This window comes from Nannospalax galili, unplaced genomic scaffold (genome assembly GCF_000622305.1).
Source record: "Nannospalax galili isolate Female #2095 unplaced genomic scaffold, S.galili_v1.0 scaffold71, whole genome shotgun sequence".
Classification (NCBI taxonomy): domain Eukaryota; kingdom Metazoa; phylum Chordata; class Mammalia; order Rodentia; family Spalacidae; genus Nannospalax; species Nannospalax galili.
Genome location: NW_008330319.1, coordinates 1,116,710 through 1,132,647, shown reverse-complemented (window position 1 = coordinate 1,132,647; position 15,938 = coordinate 1,116,710). Strand labels below are relative to the sequence as shown.

General features: G+C 41.3%; 1 protein-coding gene across 1 annotated transcript in view; it reads right to left on the bottom strand.

Annotated features, from left to right (window-relative positions):
* Positions 1 to 1,297: 1,297 nt before the first annotated feature.
* LOC115072313 overlaps positions 1,298 to 15,938 on the bottom strand; it is a 61,048-nt gene continuing 46,407 nt past the window's right edge. Inside the window, exons 4-5 of the mRNA XM_029569091.1 lie at positions 15,084 to 15,238; positions 1,298 to 1,426 (exon numbers count right to left, since the gene is read on the bottom strand). Coding sequence (XP_029424951.1) covers positions 1,382 to 1,426; positions 15,084 to 15,238 — 200 coding nt within the window. The 3' untranslated portion in view covers positions 1,298 to 1,381. The remainder of the gene's footprint in view (positions 1,427 to 15,083; positions 15,239 to 15,938) is intronic.

Below are 15,938 nucleotides of genomic sequence, written 5' to 3'. Positions count from 1 at the left end.
TGCTCAAGGAAGTCAGAGGAGGGGTTGGATTCTCTTGAACTGGTGTTACAGATGGTCGTAAGTTGCTACGTGGGTGCTGGGAACCAAACCTGTGTCCTCTGCGAGAGCAGCCAGTGCTCTTAACTGCTGAGTCATTTCTCTGCCCCCACATTGATATTTTTATATATGAATATGACCATAAAGTTTTACCTAAATTGTTACTTAAGGAAAATGAGAGGCACCAGAGGAGTCGCTGGAAAAAATATTTTTTCATTGGAATTCTATGAGTCTAGATCACTCAATAAATTAGTTATAAGCTCCCTCCCCCCCCCAAAACCCATCCCCAAACAAAAACAAGACAATAAAACAAAAAAAAAAACAGATATGAAACCAAATTTTACTACTAGAACACAACTCTAACTTTCTCCTCTTATTTTGAGTGCTGACATTTGCCTTATGGAAAGAATATTATCTGAGGGACTGGAGAGGTGACTCAGTTGGTGAAGTAGGTGCTGCACGAACATGAGGACCTGAGGTCATTTCCCAGCACTTATGTAAAGGGTGGGCACAGGGGCACCCACCTGTAAACCCAGTACTTGGTAGGTGGTGACTGGAAAATTCCTGTGGCTTGGTGGTCAGCCAGGAGGGCAGGATCTGTGAACTCCAGATTCAATGAGAGACCATGTCTCAAAAATAAAGGTGGAGAGGCAGTGTGATGGCTCAGTGGGTAAAGATACTTGCTGCTGGGCCTGACTACTTGAGTTTGATCCCTGGTAATTATATGGGGGAAGGAAAGAACGAACTTCAGCAAGCTGTCCTCTGGCCTCCACAAGTACTCTCTCTCTCTCTCTCTCTCTCTCTCTCTCACACACACACACAAAGAAAGAAACACTTATAACTTTTAGATTTTTATTACACATAGCCTAAGGTCCTCGATAATTCTCCCTTTTGTAGGATGTACACTGGCTAGAATTACAGTAATTTTTAAATATTTTATTTATCATTTTATTTTATGTATATGAGTATATTGCCTGCATGTAGGTAAATGCACCCATGTCAAACAATGCCTGTGGAGGTCAGAAGAGGGCATCCGATCTCCTGGAACTGGAGTTGCAAATGGTTGTTAGCCACCATGTGGCTGCTGAGACTCGAACCCAGGTCCTTGGGAGAGTGGCCAGTGCTCTTGACTGCTGAGCTATTTCTCCAGCCCCAAAAGAATAGTGTTTTAAAGGGGAAGGACAAGGGTCTAGGGGAAAGCAGAATGTCAGAGAGGGAGACACCAGAAACTTCAGTACCTGTAGAGGTGAAGCATCAACATCATGGCTAGGGCCTTCTCAACAAATTGCTGAAGGGCGCTGGGAAGTAACAGCTGGCTCCTCCACCATGCTGGGTCTCCTTGATTTTATGGGATGGGCTCCTTTACTTCCATCTTTTTTGTAGCAATTTCCTAAGAGATAAAACCTTCCATCACTGAGGGAAGCTGGGTAAAGAACAGGATGTTCTAAAGGAAAGTAGACACAGAATGTCTAAGGGGAAGTAAGCAATAGGATGTTTTGAAGGGAAGTAAAACTTTCCATCCTGCAGGGAAGCTCTTTAAGCTGAGGAAGTAGACAACGCAATAGCTTCAGGAGGTCCCTGAAATTGATCTAATTCACTAGGCCTCTCCCTCCCCAAGCATCTATAACCCCCAAGAACTACTGAGAGACACTCTTAGACAAGCTAAGCTTCCCTGGAGGTAGCAGAGACCAGACCAGCTGCCTCAAAGAGGCTCAGACCAGCTGAGTTGCCTGGAAAAAACACAGCTCCAGCCTGCTGAGCTGCCTGCATGTTGACAGATTTCCATCTTAGTGAGCTGTGACCCATGCTGGGGTGAGGCTTTTGGTGATGGAGCTGTCTTTGAGTCATTTCCATTCCTGTAAGTAATCCCTCATCTATACTCATGTAAGTAACCCCAATGAAAGTCATTAGTTCACCAAGGTGGGCTTTGGTGGCATCCTTACTTTGATCGGTCACTGGTTTTCTATCTGGGTTGAGTAGACATTGTTCACATCTCTGCCTACTTCTACCTCTCCATGCCACAAGTGGCAGAACACTGACTACCTACCTCTCCATGCCACAAGTGGCAGAACACTGACTACCTACCTCTCTATGCCACAAGTGGCAGAACACTGACTACCTACCTCTCCATGCCACAAGTGGCAGAACACTGACTGCATCTAGGGCACTTGCAGTGCTAGCCCACAGGTGAAAGCCATCCCTGTCAGCTCAGCTTTTCTTAGTCATCAGTGTTGGCTTCATTTCATCTTAGTGCTTCATCATATTTGTCTTTGGGTTCATAACTTTCCCAGAGGAAAGGATTATTATTATTGAATCCTCTCAGTCCAACCCAGAATACCTTGATATGGCTGATCAGAACAAGAGGACCTCTAGACAACAGAAACAGTAACCAGAGGACAAGGAAGGAGAGGTGTTTGAGAAGCACCTTAAATTTTATGTGAGACATTACAAACATACCTTGGAACTCCCAGAGAGATGCAAAGAAGGTTTAAATGGGCCATTTGGTGGTTGAGAACTGGTAATAGAACAGATTTAAGGGGGAAACCCTTGAAGTCACTTAATCCTAGATTCACTGCTAAGGGAAGATTCAGACCGCAATAATTAAAGACTACCTGAAGACTTCCTGATGGTAAATAATATCATACCAGGAGATTTATAGGACTTATGGGAAAGGTAGCCCAACATCCAGTAAGTTTATAGTCTAATACAATTTAATGAAATGTCAACTTTTCTTCCTGCTGTGGAAACCACATTTTCCTTAGAGGTTTCCCCTGAAATTCTTTCCAACATTACTCTCCTTATTCATTGATTCCGAAGCCTGGTGGAAGAGGTAAGAGATTAGATTTGCCTAGAGGAACTAAGCTATGAGATCCAACTGACTCAGTCAAATCTTACTGAAGGGCTGAAAGGTCTCAGGGATGCCAGGTTTTGAAGATGTCCACAAATCAGTTTAAGGGAATGAGCTGTGGGTATGCATCACTGTTCCTAGCTGACTGTTTTTTTTTTTTTTTTCCTGGAGGGGCAGAAAAGTGTAAGTTCAGCATAATTTTTTTTCCTAAATAAGTGTTTCATAATGATATTTGTACAAGTTCTCAGTACAACACAGTTAACAAGGGCCAGATTGGTTGTGGTTGAGTTATATTTGCCATTCTGTGGGTTACATATTTGTAAATAGGCCAGATTGTGGTCATAATTGGGGTCACTGGGGGAGGGTTTTGGGGTGGTGCAACAAGGTCACTCCATTTCCCTTCTGCGGTTCTTCACTAGTCATTTTGTGTGCCAGAGTGCAGCGAGCATGAAGAGGCCCCAGAGCACACTGGCTGTGGGAGAAACAGAGGCTTCCAGAGTGTGCAGTGCTACAGACAATTCCATGTGTCAGAAATGATTTTCCTCAAGCCTGCAGTGCTTCTCTTCTCTTCTCAGGAGGAGGGAGCTGGCAAATCCATAGAGGAAAGAGATCTAGTGTTGGAGCCAGGCAGCCCCATGTTGGCTTACACTGCTTTGCCATTTACTTGCTATGACTTTGAACAAGTTCCTGCTATGACTTGAATGTTTGTCCCTAAGATGATATGTTGGAGACTTAATTTCCAGTGTAACAGTGTGGGAGAAGGGACCTTTAAGAGGTGATTAGGTCATAAGGCTTCTGTCCCCACGAACGGACTACTGCCATTATCTTGGGGGTAACTTGCCAACAAAAACACGAGTTTAGATTCATGCTGTCTTGTTCTTCCACTTTCCTCTATGGCATGACACAGCAAGACGCCTTCCCAGGCACCCAGCACTTTTATGTTATAGTTTCCAGTTCTCAGAATGGTGAGAAATGCATTTCTCTTCTATATAAATCATCTAGTCTGTGATACTCTGTTAGAACAACACATAACGGACCAAGACAGTTCCTTCACCTTTCCAGTCTCTGGTTTCTCATCTGTACAATGGGTTAAGAATATTTCAACCATGGACTAAATGTCATCGTGCATATATGATGATCTGATGCATATCAGGCACCTCCAAATGGAAGCAAAACAACTTTCCTATTAGAGACAGATGCCAGGCAATCTAGAGTGATCTGGTAAATGAAAGCAAGAAAAAATAAGCACTTTAGAAATAGGCCTCGTTTTGGAAATGAGATCTTAGCCGAGTGCAGAAATCAAGAAAGAAGTGTCGAACAAAAGCATAAATTGTACATTCTACCTTGTGCTGAGCACTGTGGGGATTTATGAAGTTTGAAAAGACAGGGCTTCTTCCATTGAGATGAACCTGATCCAGTTGGAGATGAGTGTTGTGTGTGCAGAAACTTGAAAGAATAAGAAGTTATACAGGTCAATGAGCAACAAATCACTGTCTGTCAAGTAGATATTCCATAAATATTGGGCAAATAAATTAATAAAGCCATCTTAATCCAATGATGGATTGTGTAGATTCAAGGTTTACCACAGAGTGAGGAGAGGGGTATGAAACCTGGCAGACTGCCAGAAAAACAATTTGATTGGTGAAAATTATGAATGACAATTATTTAAAAGTTGTTCCAAAGTTTTGAAGTAAATGAAGAAAGAGTTACTAAAAAATCTGAAATTCTTGGTGAGAGCAGTAAAAGTACATGTCATGTGAGTCAGAATCCAGCCCTTGACACCTCCCTTCATGTCACAGACTATGCTGTCCAGGTATGTGAGGCTGCTTTGCTATCCAGCCCCCGGTTCAGAGCCACCATCTCACCTGGGGTGGGGCACGTTACCATTTCTTGTTTTTCTTTCTTTCTTTTTTCTTTTGTCTTTTTGAGACAGGGTCTCCCTGTAGCCCCAGCTGCCCTGGAACTCGCTATGTAGACCAGGCTGGCCTTGAACTCAACAAAGATCTGCCTGCCTCTGCCTCCCGAGTGCTGGGATTAAAGGCATGCACCACCATGCCCGGCTTACCATTTCTTATTTTTCATAGCCTTATGGTGCAGAAGCCTACTTCTAGGTAGGCATGGCCAAGAAGGTTGAGCCTGTTTCCTAGCCCCACTTAGCTTGAACGCATAGGACTCAGGGTGAGAACATGAGCCCAAATGCCCCCATCCTACTTTGCCCATATGCTGTGAAGGGCGAGGAAAGAGGATCAGGGGCTTCTCCCTCCCTTATCTCCACAGTGAGCAGGGGATCTCACTGGGAGAAGTGGGTCCCTGATCCTTACTCTGGCACCTTGGTATAGGACTTCAGCACAGGAGAAAAGAAGACTGAAGATCACTGCCGATCTGCCCAAGGGGGCTGATTTCATGTAGGACAGAGTAGAAAACTCCATGTATAAGTCATTCTTGACTACAACCCAGTACGTGGTGGGGAGCAATGAAGAGGAGGCTGGTGATGCCATACTGCAGGAAAAATGGCAGAGAAGAAACTTGGTCAAAAGAATGGGTGAAAGAGACAATTGAAAAAAATGCTTTCTAGTGTCATGGTCAATTCCAGGGCCAGGAAGGATGCACCCATAGTTAGGCTGTGTCGACTGGGAGCAGTTGGAGGGCCAGCTTGGGTGTATCTCCCAAGCTGTTCATATGTAGCAGGTGCTCCCTGTTGCAAAGGTCTTACATACATCTGCTGAGTAGCAATTCGCTTCTCTGACTCCTAAAAATCCAGGTTTGAAAATAAAAGCACCCCCACACACCAGCCATGTAGAAGAGTGTGAGTGTCTAAGGCTGAAGACTCTCTGGAGTCATTGAAGAAGGAACTCCAGGCACTAGCCCCTCCCTGAACGTGAGGGAGCGAGAGTACGCTCCTAGAGTTGCGATAGAAGCATCAAAGCCACACTTCTATGGGTCAGGGGTGAAAAATCCAACTAGGTAAAGGGGTTAAACATAGGGGCCCAGAAGGGTGAGGGCATTAGTGTTCCAGTGTTCTCATCCTGAGTCAAGTTCTTATGTGTTCAACATAGGTGGCTTTTAATGTCCTTTGATAGGTAAGTGGCTTGTGTCTTTAGAAGGTCAGGCTAAGATGAAGGCAAAAGTGGAAAAACCTGAGTAGAGATATCAGAGGCTACCCTGGCTATAGAAATAGACTTGGTAGAATTAGTTCTGTCGTCACTAAGAAACAAGCAAGCAAGCACAATGCTTAAGGAAAACTAGTACTTACAGTTGTTATTACACATTATTTAAAATGTCCAGTTTCAAAGAAAAATATGGAGAAAGGAAGAAGACCTTCAAACACAAGAGAAATCAAGGAATAAAATTTGCCTTTGTAAAGAGCCCTGTGGTAGACCTAGAGACAAGAACTTCAAGAACACTCTTACAAGGGGTTGTGGAGATAACTCTGGGGATAAAGTGCTTGCCACAAAAACCTGAGTTTAGATCCCTAACACCCTCATAAAAAGCCAAGCATGGTAGTGTGTGTGTGTAACCCCCATGCTGAGGGCACTAGATAGGAAGGTCCCTAGAGCTTGCTGGCCAACCAGTCTCACCAAACTGCTGAGCTCCAGGTTCAGTGAGAGACCCTGTCTCAAAAAATAAGGTGCAGAATGATAGAGGAAGACAGCCAACTGTGACTTCTGGGCTCTACATGCACACAGAAATGTATGCACCCATATATGTGCATATACCACACACATGCACGCATGCACACATGCACACACATGTACAAACTCTCAGAAGAAAACACAAAGGTGTATATTTGTGACATTGGGTTAGGCATAGTTTCTTTTTTAAAAATTTTCATTTATTATTTTTCTTTTATGTGCATGAGTGTATTGCCTGCATGTGTGTAAGTGCACCCGTGTTGTGCAATGCCTGTGGAGACCAGAAGAAGACATCAGATTCCCCTGGAACTGGAGTTACTGATGGTTGTTAGCCACCATGTGGGTGCTGGGGATCGAACCCGGGTCCTCTGCAAGAGCAGTAAGTACTCTTAACCACTGAGCCATCTCTCCAGCCCCAAGGGTTAGGCATAGTTTCTTAAATGTGGTCAGAAGCACAAGCAAGTAGGGAATTATTCTATAAATTGAGCCAGGCATGGTGGCACACACCCTGTATCCCAATACTCAGGAGATGGGGCAGGAGGATGATCAGTTCCAGCCCAGCTTGGACTACATAGCAGGACTCTGTATCAACAACAACAACAACAGAAATAATAATATAATAAACAAATTGAACTATTTTAGAACTTAAAACATTTGATTTGTGAACATTTTCCCCCCAAAAAGGACAACATGAAGAATGATTTATATAATATTTATATAATAAGATATTTGTATAATAATATATAAAACATATCTCACACCAGGTATGGTGGCATGTGCCTTTGGTCCCAGCCCTTGGGAGGCAGAGGCAGGTGGAGCTCTGTGAAATTGAAGGCAACCTGGTCCAGAGAGTGACTTGGGGCAGGGTGGAACTAGAGAGCTCCTGTCAAAAACAAACAAAACAAAACAAAACCAAACACAACTGCTCCCCCCACATCTGAGGAAGCTGTATCCAGAACATAAAAGAAACCTTTTTCAGTCAACAGTAGAAAAGATAAATAATCAGTTTTTAAGGGGGTAAAGAATTCGAATAGACCTTTCTTGATAGAAGATAAGCAAATGACCAGCAAGCACATGAAAAGATGCTTAACCAACATTAATCATTAGAGAAATGGAAATCCAAATCATAATGATATGCCACATCACTAAGAGGGTTCCACTGAAAAAATTGACTAACAAGCTTTGGAGAGGACATAGAAAAACTGCCAGTGGGAATGTAAAACATGGCAGCTACCCTGGAAATCATTTCAGCATTTTTTTGATATGTTAACTATGAAGCCACCATATGGCCAGCAATTCAATCCTGAGACATATACTTCAAGGTACCTGAAAACACATCTCCACACAAAAACTTACATATGAATGTTCAAAGCACCATTGTTAATAATAATTCAATGTGGGAAACCCTCACAAGCTTATTAACAATACTAAAGCAGCATGTCCTCACAATGGAATGCTTCTCTGGTATAACTCAGGGATAACTCAGACACATGCTACAGTGTAATGAGGCTGCATCTTGAAAACATGTGAATAGGTCAAGCCACAAAAGGTCACATATTATATTATTACATTTCTATGAAATATCTCAAACAGGCAATCCATTGACACAGAAATTAGTGATTGTCTGGAACTGGCGTTGAGGAGCTTGTATGACATACAGTTTCTTGTCTAAGTGATGCTAAAGTTGATGAAGGTGGTGGTTCTATAATCCTGTGAACAGACTGAAAGATGTGCATTTTACATTTTAAGTGGTCACATTGTATAGCATGTGCCTCAAGAAAGCTATTAAGAGAGATAACAGATGATGTATTAGTTCTACAAATCCCTTTATTGCTCAGCAAAGGAAAGAATAGAGACCAAGGATTCTGGGCAAGGTTTTAGGGAAGCACTAATAGTTGAAATGTGTCTATGTTGAGGAATCAGGATAAACAAGTACAATTCCCTAGGAAATGGCCACCTACTTAAAAATAATGGGGAGGATTCGATGAGGTCACCCTCTAACATTTAGCAAATCATTTCTTTCCTTTAATTCCTTCTGCAGAGGGTTGCATGAAGTGAGTAGATGTCTGAAGCCTGGTTTTATACAGAGTCTGAAGTCTGTCAGCTTGAGCTCAAAACCCACATCTACCATTTACTAGTCTTGTAATCTTGGATGAGTTAATAAACTTCACTGGTTTTCTCATTCAGAGCAATGGGATAAACTGATGGTGCCTATTTCATAGAGGTAAGAAGCTTAAATTAAAAAATGTATGTAAAATATGGCCTGGTCTTTGCTCACGTGCTCACCATAAGAACAGTAGCTAACACGTATGGGTAGGTGCGACATTTCAGGAGTGACTCTAAGTGCACTGTATACAAAATTGCGTGAAGCCAGTGCCATTGTTACTCCACCATTTTCCAAAAGAAAATGAGGATCACAAAGAAGCTAAGGCAGTACTCAGACTCCAGCCTTTTCTTTGTCTTTATTAAGTTTTATTTTATTAAAAATAAAGTGTGTGTGTGTGTGTGTGTGTGTGTGTGTGTGTGTACTAAATTTATTCTTGGATGTTTTAGTTTTTTGAAGCTGTTGTAAATGGGATTTTTTTTTCCCAGCAAGTCTGTTATTTATATAAAGAAAATCTACTGACTTATTTTCATGTTAATTTTGTATCCTGATGCTTTGCTGAAAGTATTTGTCAGACATAAGAGATTCTTAGTGGCATATTTAGAGTATTTCAAGTATAAGATCCTAAAATCTGTAAATAGAGATGGCTTTACCTCTTCCTTTTCTATTTGTATCTGTTTAATTTCTTTCTCTTGTCTTCACGTTAGAGGATACTGAATTTTGTCAAAGATCTTTAGTATCTATTGAGATAATATGGTTTATGTTCCTAAGTCCATTTATGTGCCCTATTACATTTATTGATTTGCATATGTTAAACCATGTTTGCATTCCTAGAAATGAAACCAGTTTTATCATGGTGTATGATCCCTTAATGTTTCTGAATTCAGTTTGCAAGTAGCTTACTGAGAATTTTTAAAAACATGTTTTAATATTTATTGGGGCTGGAGAGATGGCTCAGTGGTTAAGAGCACTGGCTGCTTTTGCAGAGGACCTGGGTTCGATTCCCAGCACCCACATGGTGGCTAACAACAATCCTAACACCAGTTCCAGGAGATCGGACACCTTCTGTCCTCCACAGCATTGCATGACATGAGTGCACTTACACGTATGTGGGCATAACACTCATACACATAAAAGATTTTTAAAAACATGTTTCAAGATTTATTTATTGTGTATCTGTGTGTGTGTGGGGGGGGGTTGTTTTCCTCCAGAGGCCACAAGAGGGCATCAGATCTCCTGGAGCTGTATCCCAAAGTTCCTAGTAAGCTGTACTTTCTTCTTTTTAAAAAAATTCTAGCAATTTAAATTTTTTCTCCCTGATATTTTTTAACAATCCATTGAACATCCAAGTTTGTATTGTTCAATCTCTGTGGATTTACTTAGCCTTTCTTACTATTGATTTCTAACTTTATTTTACTATGACCTGTTAAAATATTAAAAATTATTCTGAGTTTCTTTGATGTATTAAGACTTGTTTTATGATTTATTTTCGATAATGTTCCATGGTCTTGTAATGGCATATGTCAATTGTTAACACGATCTAGAATCACCTAGGACATAAGCCTCCAGGTACATATGTGAGGGATGATTTATTTTGATTAGGTTAGCCTCTGGGCTGTGCCTATGAAGGATTATCTTAATTGGTTAATTCAGAGGAAACACCTACCCCAAGAGAGGGCAGCACTCTTCCCTGGGTTTGAGTTCAAGGCTACATTAAAAGGAGGCTCATTAAGCATAAGTGTCATCAGTCTCTTCTTCTTGATTGTGGATGCATTATGACCAGCTGCCTCAAGCTCCTGCCACTGTGATTTCTCTGCTCTGATGGACTGTAACCTCTGTGAACCAAAATAAACCCTTCCTTCCTTACATTGCTTTTGTCTGGTATTATATCCTAACAATGAAACAAGTAATTAATACAGGGCTGCTGAGAAGATTGTGTATTCTAAAACTGTTGGACAGAATATTCTATATATGTCTGTTCAGTCCATTTCATCTGGTGCCATTGAACTCTGAAGTTTCTTTGTTGTGTTTTTTGGGAATGAATTATCTATCTATTAATAGAATGGGGCATTAAAGGCTCCCACTATTTTTGTACTTGGATCTATTTGAATGTTATGTCCAGAAGTGGACCACGACTGTCCCAATGTTTAATGCATATGTAATTGTATCTTCTTTAATTTTTAAAATTTATTTTTATTATGTGTATGAGTGTTTTGCCTGCAAGTATGTATAAGTGTATGATGTGTATTCAGTGGCTGTGGGGGCCAGAAGATAGCATGGATCACATAGAAATGGAGTTATGAACAGTTGTTAGCTACCATGTGGGTGCTGGGAACCAAAGCCAGATCCTCCGGAAGAGCTCCCAGTGTTCTTAATCACTAATCCATGTATCTAGCCTGTTATATCTTCTTGGTAGAGTATTTCCTTTTTGATGTGCAGTGATGTTTTTAAAATCTCTCCTTACTAATTTTGGCTTAAAATCCATTTAACAGATCTAAGTATAACTGCTCCTGCTTTTAACAGCTTCTATTTGGTTGTTATATAGGTTTCCATCCTTTTGTTGCTCATCATGGGTGTGTCTTCGCTGGGAAATGTGTTTTATGAAGACCACAGATAGTGGGATCTTATTTTTAAGTCCAACCTGCTAATGTGTATCTTTCAATTAGCAAGTTAAGATTATTTGCATTTAGGGTTATTATTGAGGTAGGATTGCTGATTCCTTAATGTTAGAGTTGGTGCAACACGCTTTCTTTCTCCAAATATCTATAATGTTCCTTATCTGTGTCGGGCAGTCTACGTTAGGTTCACTGTGCAGAGAAGCAAAAGATATATATGCAGATAACCACTGCGTATAATGCAAGGCAAAGTGCACAGCAAAATAGCTAAGCACAGGAAGGTATGAGACTAGAAAGGGAGTCACTGGCTAGAGGAAGGAGCAGGGGCAATGTCCCAGAGGGAGAAATAGTCAGGGACAAGAAAGGAGAAGAACATGTTGAGAACAAAAGTAGCTCCATCTTGAAAGGATTTAATATGTGTCAGGGTTCGAATTAAGTCATTTGATAGAATGATGCTAGGCTTATTTAGACCTGTAATGTCATGCTGTGCTCATCCCTAGCCATGAGGAGTCACTTAAGAAGATGAGATGGGTAAGCCATGGCCAGGCCCCACTCCCTCTGACAGCTGGGTACATGATGGGTTAAATAAGAAACTGGTTCAGAGGCTATGGAACTGATATAAAAGGACAGTGCTGCTAGTCTGAACCCCATGAATCATTATCCAGATAAAGAAGAGGGAGTAGGCTCGGTGATTCAGACTTTGTACTTCTCTTGCAGAGGACCCAAGTTTGGTTCCCAGTACCTATATCAGGCAGCTCCACAACTGCATGTAACTCCAGCTTCAGTGGGACCTGATACCTCTGGCCTCTGGAGGCACCTACACTCACATGCATATAGTCACATAGAGAAACACAGATATACATACTTTTTTAAAAAAGATTTTTTTAAAAAAAAAGAAGAGAGAATGGATTTGAAGTAACTTCTGAACAGTTATGTAAAGGCCTAGTGATTGGACAGAGGGGATGGAGAAAGAAGAATCAAGGATGACGTGTGCGTTCTGGTTTTGGTAAGTACGGGGTAGTGATACTTCAAAGTCTTCCAGGGAACATAGGAAAAAGAAGAGGCTTAGGGGAAGAAAATGTGTATGCTGTCAATTTGTCTGACTGTCAGGCAGGCTTTTCAGGCTGGAAGAGTGATTTAAGTCAGGGCCATTGGGTGTCAGTCCTGTGAGTACCATGAGACTTTTTCTGTTCATCACCTATTCTCAGTGCCTAACACAGAAAGTGTTGTATGTCCATAGTCAAAGCTTAATAACATTGCCATTAGGCAAATATAGTAATTATGATTGTCTACATGTGTGAGAATGCATATAAGAATGTACATGTCTGTACATTAATGCATGTGTGGGTGGGGCAATGCCTTCATACATGAGGCACTGAGCTGACTTTCATTTGCTTCTAACAAGAACATATGGATTAATACTATTCCCATTTGACAGATTAGAAACTGAGTCATGGAAGAGGCAAGTAAACTACCAGGGATTTCACAACTAAGGAGTGGTAAAGCTAGAATTTAAAGTGAAGTAAACTTCAAGGTTTATTCTCTGCCTTTGCTATTGGGTTCCTGTTTTATTTTAAGCTGTTTTCACTTTAGGGGCCAGAGAGCTGGCTCAGTAGTTAAGAGCCCTGGCTACTCTTGGAGAGGACCTGGATTTGGTTCCCAGTACCCACATGGTGGCTCACAACTGTTCCTAACTCCAGTTTTTCTATAACCTTTAACAAATCTTCATATATCCGCAATTGGGCTGTTTCTCCACATTTACAACACAGCTATGGCCCACGCTTCTGTGTGGTTGGCTTTTTTTCAGTTACATATTTTATAATCCATTGTAAAATCCATATCAGTGCTGCCATTAGATTCCTGGCTTTTTCAAAACTCCTATGGTTTTTCATTCCTAGCACCATCATCCTACTGACTTGGGCCAATTTGTTGCCCAAGTCTTCTAGGGTCCCTTGCCCCTGGTGCTATTAGACAAACCACATAACATATCTTTATCTGAATTTTTCACAGTTTCTATCTTTGTGGGGGGAAGGAGGGGAATGACTTACAAAGAAACGAACACCCAGCGCCCTGTTCTGCTTTGAGGCTCAGCGGCTCGCCAGGTCCAGATCACTTCCTCGCCCCACCCACAGTCACTGTTAGCTTTTGCTCATGCCTTGTGGGCCCATGGTCTTGCCCCAGGTCAGTAAATACTCCCTCTCAGGTCCACGCAAGCGAGATACCAAGGCCATTCCTTTCTGCACATCACACCGCTTCTCTTTCTAACCCAAGATGGCACCCAAAAGCCCCTCCCTGCATTCAAGTCAATTCTCCACAGCAGGCCCCGCCCCTTGGAGGAATCAGAGCCCTTGGGACACAGCATGACATGGGTGCACTTATATACATGCAAGCAAAGCACTCTTACACATATAATAAAAATAAAATTAAAAAATATTTTACTTTAAATAAGATTTTCTTTCTTTCATTAATTAATAAAAAGAAAAGTTTCAGCATGCAAATGCTATATCTGTTTTCAGGTTTAATAGGTTCAAATTGATCTGAAATTTTATTGAACCTTTTAACTTATCAAATGCACATTAAACAGGATTTGGCCTGAACATCAACATCCTCATAAAGTGTTCCTTTGCATCATCTCTTTCCTCCTGGTATTAACCTCACCTTCTAGTCTTCCAGGCTTCTTGGGATGCTGCTTTTGATACATACTATTTTGTATTGAACAGTTTTTTTAATTTGTGGATGTTTCCTAAGGGTTGAGACTTAGTATTATGTTTTTCTGTATCTTCAAATAGCTGATACTACGCATGGATTATAGTAAGTGCATAATGGTGCTCACTGAATGAACGAAGAATGAATCCTGCTCCTACAGTGCACTTCCCATCATCTCTGAGTTTTCAGTCTAGCAAGGGAAACCAAATTATATCTCTCTTCTCATTGTGTATAGAACCTGGCATTGAGATGTGTTGGCCACATGGCATTCATTAAATGAGGTAACAGTAAAGCTTTGTGCCCCAATGCTCTGCATCACCCAGTGTCCAGAGGGAATGCAGAGGGGAGCTCTCTCTCCCCCAGTCTGGAGAGGAGCATGTGTTTCTCCCAAAGCCAGAGCCTGGTGTAGATGTCATGATTGGTTTGCTGAGCCCATGCCGGGATTGGAAATCTCCTGGGATTCCTTTACTACCCACTATCTCCATTTCTACCTTTTGATGTAATGGGATCTAGGCCTGCTCACAACATCCTTTTTAGCCCCTGTTCTCTAAAACCTATTTCTATTAGTCCTTGCTATGTATTTATTTAGGAAGAAAGTCAACATTTGGAGTCATTATGGCATCTGGTTAGTGTTTGCTGTGGGGTGGAGTATCCATTTCTCCATCATGTGGCAAAAGTGCGGCAGCTGTAATATCTCATTACAGAGCTTCGCTCTATTTAATAAAAAAATAGTATTGCTCTACTTAACAAAATTATCTTCTTCCCCTCACCCCCTTAAAAAACCCGATCTGTGGTTTCAATGTCTTTCTCCATAATAGCTCTAGATGGTTTGCATGTGATATTAGTTAGCCCCAGAATCTGCTTTCAATTCATTTGCTTCAGATGGTATTTTCACTGTGAGCCATTAGTCACCAAATGTTGACAAGCATTTGTAAGGATGCCATCCCTCCCTTTGTTTATATGCAAGTGCAGTGACTAAAATGATTTATTTACGCTTTAATTAAAATTTGTGGATAGACCAGTGATTTTTAGCAGTGACTTTTCTAATTTGTGGGCTTAAGAAAGAAAAAAAATCAATAACCTGATACCATTTATGTTTTTATAGTTACCCCGGGCATTTTTAATGCAGACCTGCCACTCACCTGCAGTACCACTCCAAGGAGAGTGATCCTCACCACATAAATCTTCCCCAGCGGCCAAGAGGGTCTATATTTCAGAGTCACTTCCCTTTTATGTCGGCTGTAAGTGAGATGTTGCATGCTTGCCTTTCTCATGGTTTTCATGGCAAGGTACAAGGCTAAAATGAATATTGAAAGAAAATTGATGGACTGTAAGTTTTATAATACTTGACCCAATCTGTACCAACTGCTTAGAATTTTAATAATTCAAACACATTGATTTTGGTTCCTGCCTATTCCATTTTCCACATTGAAAATGTACCCGATAGGGTCTTTGGAAAGAACATCCCCAAAACGCCAGGCTTTTATGGGAACTTAATATATTCGACATTGCAGGTGCATAAATCTCCATGAAATTGCACCGAGTTAATGCATTTACTGGTGCACACAATTCAGTAACTACTTTGTAAAAGTCCAAATAAAGATAGATAAGACAGGTAGATATGCAGAAATAATGAGCAAATGTTGCACTGTGTATTAGCAAGATGAGGCCATTGGTTCCGCAAGGCTATCAGCCTAACTGGAAAAGAAATTCATTAATTTTTGAGGAGTTGGAGATGGTTTTAATTGCTGATTTTCAAAGTCTATGGAAAATGAACTGTTTTTGCACTATCTGCCAGACTCAAATTATCATCTCCTAATAGTCAGGCTTGGGTGTGTGGGGGTAGAGTGATGACACAGAAGGTGGGAAGAGGAACGCTGGGGTTTCGCTCACCATTTTGCCTCCCTGAGATAAAGGCCCTAATGACAAGTTCTCTTACAAAGGCTCCCATTCAAGCCCCCCCCCCCCCCCCCCCTCCTTTTAAAGCCCTTTTTTCC